At 40.0% G+C, this 7,372-nt stretch overlaps 1 protein-coding gene across 1 annotated transcript in view; it reads left to right on the plus strand.

Moving 5' to 3' along the window:
- Window positions 1-6,610, plus strand: part of LOC104167879 (protein ELYS-like) — a gene marked incomplete at its 3' end in the record, with an annotated part of 32,689 nt that extends 26,079 nt beyond the window's left edge. The window contains 5 exon segments of the mRNA XM_009708271.1: window positions 320-515; window positions 1,696-1,893; window positions 3,176-3,605; window positions 5,491-5,593; window positions 6,510-6,610. Coding sequence (XP_009706573.1) covers window positions 320-515; window positions 1,696-1,893; window positions 3,176-3,605; window positions 5,491-5,593; window positions 6,510-6,610 — 1,028 coding nt within the window.
- Window positions 6,611-7,372: the final 762 nt, after the last annotated feature.

A 7,372-nucleotide genomic window follows, 5' to 3' on the forward strand; every position in this document is an offset into this window, starting at 1 on the left:
CAGCATTGAAATGTAGATGAATTTTCTTCTGACGTGAGAATTGCCTCACTTGTGCAACTTAACCTTGGCTGACTTTTGCCTCAGAGGCAGAGATTTAGGAAATTAAGTAGGAAATGTAAAGAAATAATTAAAAGAAAGAAAATGCATGTAGCTTGTTCATGGGCCTGCTACCTCAGCCCTACAGTGAGAGTTTACCCATATTTCTTGTTCATTGAATGTTTTTGTTGGGTATCATCTTGGATTTCTTGAACGCAGCATGATTTATTTTTTTTTTCATTCATTTATTTATGTTCATATTTTAAATTGCGTATCTTAACAGATTGCTGGATTTGGTGGTTCGTCCTGTTCCTTCATGTTCTGCAGCAGAGGGTGGTAGCTGGCAGTCACCATGCAGAGCTTCTGCTTCATTCTTGGCATCCAGCCCCTTGAAATCAAATATGCGTGGTTCCATCTCACAAAAGAATTCTTCCGAAGTGTCAGAGCTGAATTTGCTGGAGACTCCTCTGGTGGTTAAGGTTTGTATTCTAAAAAGCCAGCAACAACCAACCAAACCAAAAGCCTGTAAACTTTGTTTCACATGAAACCACCGAAGTATTTCACACCAACACCGCTGGATTCCAGTTGTGGGATGTTTTCAGTGTGCATGTGGTTATTGTAGATACAGTCCTTTTGGAAGCAGTACACTGGGAACAGTCTTGAGGAGGGCAAGTTGAGTTCTCAGTTAATTGCAGTATGCACCTTGTCCCATAGCTTCATGAAATACCCTTGTTTTTGTTGCGTGGAACACAGTAAGTTAAAATTGGACTTTTCGCCATGCGTAGGTACTTAAGGATGCAATTTGTAGCTGAATCAACTCATCATTTAAGTGCTCAATAGCTCTGTATAGTTTGACTTGCAAGCAAGCCAGAATGTATACGCTTCAGTTTCTTAATCCAGTCAAGTGATGTTAGTTAAGTGACGTCAGTCTCTGTCCAATTCAGTGCTGGCTTTTTGCAGTAGTTTTCATTATTAATTGTTTGTGGTAAACTGTATTTCCATTCACTGCCATCGAACTCTTGCCATGTAAGGAAGTAACATGTGACCGGTGATCTTGGTGCTGATGTTTTTCCCTTTGCCTACCTAAACAAAATAGTGGTGATCTCTCTGAACGATAACCTTTTTCTTTTTATTAAATATTTTCCATATCTTTGAGCTAGTTTCATTATCCTCCTTTTAAACCCTTTCAATAATGTGAAAACTTTTCTGGACAGAGGTAAGAAGACTTCAGTGCTGCTAGATGAAGATGTGTAGGTATTTTTACAGAAGTGTCATTTAATTTAGTCAAGTGTGTGGCTTGGTTAATTAGTGAAAAGATAAGCTATTGCTGTTGCTTTGCTGCTGGCCATTTTGCATGGCAGTGTTTTGAGTCACTGTATCTGGGTAACATTTGAAGTTGTATGCCTTTTAGAAGAGCAGTGTAGAAATTGCAAAATTTACTGGGAGGGGAGATAAGATTGAAGGCAACAAGATTTGAGGTTTTGTCATTAAGGTTTTTGTACCATTGGAAAAAGAGCAGTGCAGAGGATAAGATAAACTTTGTCCTCTTGGCTGGTACAAACTTGGTTTGTAATTTAAACGAATACTTCTGACAAGCGCAGTCTTCCGTTTTGACAATGTAACTAGTTTTCAATTAAACACTTTGATTTCTTTTAATAGAGAGCTAAAGTTTTGGCCACATCTGCTTCTGGTTTTCCTGGGTTTACTCCTCAGTCTATTCTCAGATCCAGCCTTCGCACCACCCCCCTAGCAACTCCCTCTGCATCTCCAGGACGATCAGTTACTCCTCCTCTACGAGCAAAAGAACCCAGAATCTCTTTCAGAGAGGAGAACTCGAATGCAAAATGGGCTGCTGGGGTAAGCTGGGCTGTAGTTCCTGATTTCTACAGTTAAAGGCTTTATAGACTGTGATTTGAGTTAGCTTTTCTTAAAGTCTGCCAAAACCCCTTGTATTGAGACTTGGAACTGCAAATCAGAATGGCAGACTTGAATTTGGTCAAAACAGGTTCTGTCAGACCTTCTGTAACATCATGTGCCTGCAGGAAGGTATTCATAGCAAATACCAGTCACCTTGGCGGTTTTTACTCAAGTGTTGTTAGGAGCTGTGATTGTCCAAATTGCTAGTTCAGCTTCCCACTCTACCTTTTCAACTGGTGGTATGGCAGGAAGGTAAGGAATATAGATTGAGCTGGTGGTTTGGGTTTGTTAAGCTTTGTTAATTAAACATCTTTGAAAGCAACAAAAGTCATGAGCTGCCTTTTCTTTTGGTCTCTCTTTTCACACGGCTGGGTTTACTTAAGTTATGGTAAAATTAGACTCCTGATGAAGAGAGCTGTACTGTTGTCTGCTCTCCAGCCCTAAAGTTCTTGGTTTTGCTTCCTGCCTTACACCAGGGATAGCAGTCGTAGAGTTGTCCAATGAAGCTGGTCAGCCTGAAAGTTGCCCCCTTCTACTCCTCCTTTTGTTCTGTCAGTTGGATTCCCTGGTTCGGCTCGTCCCGCAGTTGCCGAAGCACCATACCAAAGTCAGGGGCAGAACAGGGGCGTGTGCGGGATGTGCTTTCCATACATGGACTAACAAATTCGTTTTGTTATACCTTTTATTGCCTGTTATAAAGAGCTCCTCAATTGTGACAAGAGGCTCTCTCTCCTATATGAAGTTCTTACTAATAATGCAGTGCAACCAGCTTAATGTGCTTGTTCCATGCTAGAGGCATAGTGAATGCTAAAATATTTTAGTAGTGCGTACAAGTTGAAAAGGCAAGCATAAAAAAGAGAAATTTTGAGTAATGATTTTAGGTCTGCCAAGCTTCCTCTTCTTGAGAACACAGTAGTGAATGTAATGAACAGCCTTGAGATGACAGTATAAGCAAGCACTTACAAGACCCACTTCATCTTAATTCTCCAAGGTCATGGAAACTCAATAAGCAGTCAAAAGTGTGATTAATTTTTCCTCTTTGCTTTAAAAGCTAAGATAGTGCTAGAATGAAAATTAATTTTGTAGCACATTGCTTAAAGCGACACTTGTAAAACCTACAAATAGTGGTATATGTTTGTTCTTTCTCTTTTGGTGTTGCTTTGATGAAAAGCATATGCGTGTTATTGATCGTGAGATTTTTTTGTTGGTTTCTTTAAAAAAGGTAGTAGAAGATGATAAAGTGCTGTCTGAAGCTTCATCTGAGCATCATCATGGAGTGGTGGAGGATGCGTGGTCTGAAAGCAGAGATAAACCACCGCTTTTTTCTCTGAACATTCCTGAGGATGATCATACTGAAGTGGAAGAGTCTTCAGAAAGCATACCTGGAGATGGTTTGGAGAAAATGGATGTCAGCAGAGAAAACAGTAACTTCTCTGCCAGGTCAGACCAAACTACTTTGGAGTATCATGATGCAAAATCTCCCGGCGATTTTGAAGATGATGTCATCTTTATAGCTGCTAAACCAGCTAATTCTTCCACTGAAGAAACTGCCGATTTTCAAGAATTGGAGAAGGAAGAGAACAGTGCAATGACTGAAGATAAACCTTTGCAGATGGAGCAACCAGATTCCTCAGAACTAAGAAGAGCAGCTGGTGTGTTTCATCCTATGATAACCTAAGTTTCTGAATTTTCCAAATGTCTTCAAAAGGTTAAATTGCTGATGAGTGCAGCAGTTAACGACGAGTATTCACAAGTGTCCTAGGCACTTCCTTGTCTTAGGCTTTTAAAATTGCCACTGTGTTTTGAGTCCTTTTTTTGATATCCTGGACATCATGAATGTATACTGCTTTTGGCTGGCATTTCTTGTGTGTAATTGCAGCTGAGAGGCAGCAGTGATTTGTGGGAGTTTTGAGAGGGATACAAGTTGAAAACTTAGGCTTCTGGTTATGCTTTAGGGATGCTTCTGGAGGCTGCAGGGTCTTTTTACAGCAAGTTTAGTGTATGGCATGGTTTGACTAGATTGATTTTTCTTGTTTGTTTGTTTTGATTTTTTTCTTTTCTCCTCCCTTTTTTTCTTTTGCTTTTTTGCTTTAACCACCTCATTAGTGCTCAGTTAAGTAGTTTTTGTCTGGAAATGAGTCTGCTTGTGTTATCTGCTTCTCATTACAGCCAGACTTGCTCGTTTTGCTGGCTCAACAGCTTATGCAGCGTTTTCCAAACCTATTGCAGTTGGTCTTTGGTAACGCAGCTCAATTCAACTCATTCAGGCCAGGCCAGCTGCTGAGGATGTGTTTATATGAGCAGGTCTGCTGGCAGATTAGAAGAGATTTGGCTCGCTAGCTGGGAATGCAAGTAGTGTAGGAGCAGAGAGAAGACATGCAAACACAGCTACAGTCGGTATTTGACAATCAGAGTTCAGTCCATTCAATTCTTTCTTTATAAAGAAAGATTGCTGTTCTTGGGACATGTATGCAGGTGTCAAGAATTCTGTGTCTGAGGTCTTGAAACAGTTCGTAGCAGTGAGTGTGTGCTCCAGTATCAGTGCATCATATGCATCCTGATTCAGCGCTAAGCCTGAGATGATTCTGGAGGATCCGGGAGAGTGATTGTTGCTATTGAAGTTCATCAGCTCCTTTTCGTTTTAAGTAACAGGAGTGCCCAGACACGGACTCCATGGGCCTGGGTAAAAGGCATTCTCCAGATCTGAGTGTTTCTAGTAAGATAGGTCACAACATTGACCTGTCCTGCTTTAGCTGTCTTAGATTTGGACAAGAAATCAAAGGTGCTTTTCATTAGAAATAAAGGTAAGGTACTAGTCATTAAAGAATAACCTTCTAAAGAAACTTTGTCATTGCTGGGCTATGGTACAAACAGTTCTGTGCCATTTCAGTGCTCTGGAAGCATTGGAGGGCAGTCAGTGTATCTCTTGTTTGTCCTGAGCTAGCAAAATTCTCCCAGTCCTGCATACTGTCTGCAAAGGTAATTGCTGGATCTGGAGCAAGCAGACAGTAGAAACAAAGAAGAAAAGGAGGATGTTCCTAAAATTGAACTTGTAGAGATAAAAACAGGTTAGTAAGCACTTGGGTTTCAACACCACCAGTCAACCATTACAGAAAACAACATGAAAAGACCTTAGATGCTTTCTTGTAGAAGAGGGGAAATGGAGTCAAGGAAGGAAAGAAGCAGTGCTGGAATGAGATGAGTATCCAAAGAGAAATCAGAAAACTTACTACCCAGTTTTAAGAAGGAGGGATGTTTCTGAAGTTTTTATGTATTAGGTCAGTAACATACCGAGTTTTTGTAAACAGAATATCAGTGGTCATTTTGTTTTCTTGACTGAAATTATGCATCAGACTTCTTGTTTTACGGGAAAGAAGAATTCAGACCTTCTGTGCATTTGAAGTCTTGGTAGCATTCTTTTGTTAGATCACTATCCTAGATGAAATGCATAAAGGCTTGCTTTAAAATCATATGTGCGTTTTAAAAGAAATGATGTTAAATGCAACGGGGAAGTCATCCATCTGTCTGGTTTTGTAGGATTTGTGGAAGAATCAAATGCTGAATGTCTGACCCTTCACGAGGATGGTAAATTGGTGTTTAAAGCTGCTGAGGCTGCTACTTTTGGGACTGCAAGTGAAGGGTAAGTTCATAAAATAGATGCCACACCTTTGGGTTCACACAACATGTAACTGCTGGGTTTCTTCTATTGGAAAACCATGATTTTGACCTGGTATTAGTTCTTCCTGTGTTCTTAATTGGAACAGCTCTTGTATTCGTTTCTGTCTGTGAACGAAACTAATTTGGCGTGAATACAAATCAAATTGACTAGCTGTCAGTTTGAGCCTTTTTTTCTCAAATCATGGTGGACCCCAAAGTATGGTGATAAAGACTTCATTCAACAGCCTATATAAACCTCTTTACAATTTGAGTTACTAAGCAGACTGTGAACATAAGCTCTGCTGTTGTCCAGAAATTGTGTAGCTAAAAATGACACCTGAGATTCCTGTAAGTTTAGTGGGTTTATTTGGGGGTTTGAATACTTTTTGGCCGTCTTTTATGCACTTAATTTCTATATTTCGATTTTCTGTGTGTGCTCGATTAGCTTCTGTTCATTCATGGGAAGGGAAGCAGTTTTCTCACCAGGTACATGAAAAGCTGCAGCCTACTTAGTGATAAAGAGAGAATGTTAGTAATGAAATAAGTGTTAATTTCAAGTGGTAAATGGTACTAGTACAAACTTTGCTTCACTTTGTTGTAAACCTCCAGTATGGCAGTTGCACTCTTTCTACAGAAGACAAATAACATTATTCTTTAATAGAACTCTGTTGTTATGTTATTATCTAGTGTTAGATAGCTGAGAAGAATGTTAAATACTTGATTCATTGCATAAAATGAGTCACAAATTGACTGTAGATCTATTGGTAAAGGAATCTCTAATTTCTCTGAATTTTTTCTGTTTGAAACTTGAAGATTTTACTGTGAGAAAGTAGTTTGTAAAGCTCTTCCAGGTTTGTTTTGAACCTTTATGATGAATTTCTCTCTTTCCATTCATGAAGTGAAACAAACCACCGGGAGTCTGAAAGGTCCTCTTCATCAGAAGAAAAAGCCATACCAGTTGCAACAAATCCACAGCTTTCTGAATCCCTGGAGGCAGACAGTGAGTGTATGTACAATATGTTGGAGATGTTATGTGAGTTAAGGTAGCTGAACTCCTGCAGTAAAATGTGTAGCTTGCCGTACCACTGCAGGTGTCTCAGATTGCAGTAGTACTAGCATGTTACTGCTGACTTTGATTCAACTCTAGAGAGAACACCCTCCTCGGAGGAAGTCCTTGTAGAAAATGCATAGTGAGTGTTCCTGTTGTTGATAAAGGTATTGAGAAAACTGGTAGAATTTAAAATATTAGAAGGAGAGATCAGCACTTATTTTAATACACCACCACTAATTTGTGTGCTATGGGATCTGCTGCTTGAGTTACTGTTTTACAAGGTGATCATCCTCAGTATTCAGGTTGTGAAGAATAACTAGCTGTCAGCATGGCTTTCAGCCACCCTTTCCTCTGTTGTTCTTTTTCTCTATGGACTTGCCAGCTGATTCTTCCAATTTTTTTAGAATTTTTTTTTTATTATTTTTTATTATGAGGCAGCTTCCTTTACCAGATAGATAGCTGTTACAGTTTAACCCCAGCCAGCAACTCAGCCTCACACAGCCGCTTGCTTGTTCCCCCACGGTGGGATGGGGGAGAAAATCAGAAGGGTAAAAGTGAGAAAACTTGTGGCTTGATGTCAAGACAGTTTAATAGGTGAAGCAAAAGCCACACATGCAGGCAAAGCAAAGCAGAGAATTCATTCCCCACTTCCCATGGGCAGGCAGGTGTTCAGTCACCTCTGGGACAGCAGGGCTCCATCACGCATAAAGG

Source organism: Cariama cristata, unplaced genomic scaffold, assembly GCF_000690535.1.
Source record: "Cariama cristata isolate BGI_N322 unplaced genomic scaffold, ASM69053v1 scaffold7059, whole genome shotgun sequence".
Lineage (NCBI taxonomy): Eukaryota > Metazoa > Chordata > Aves > Cariamiformes > Cariamidae > Cariama > Cariama cristata.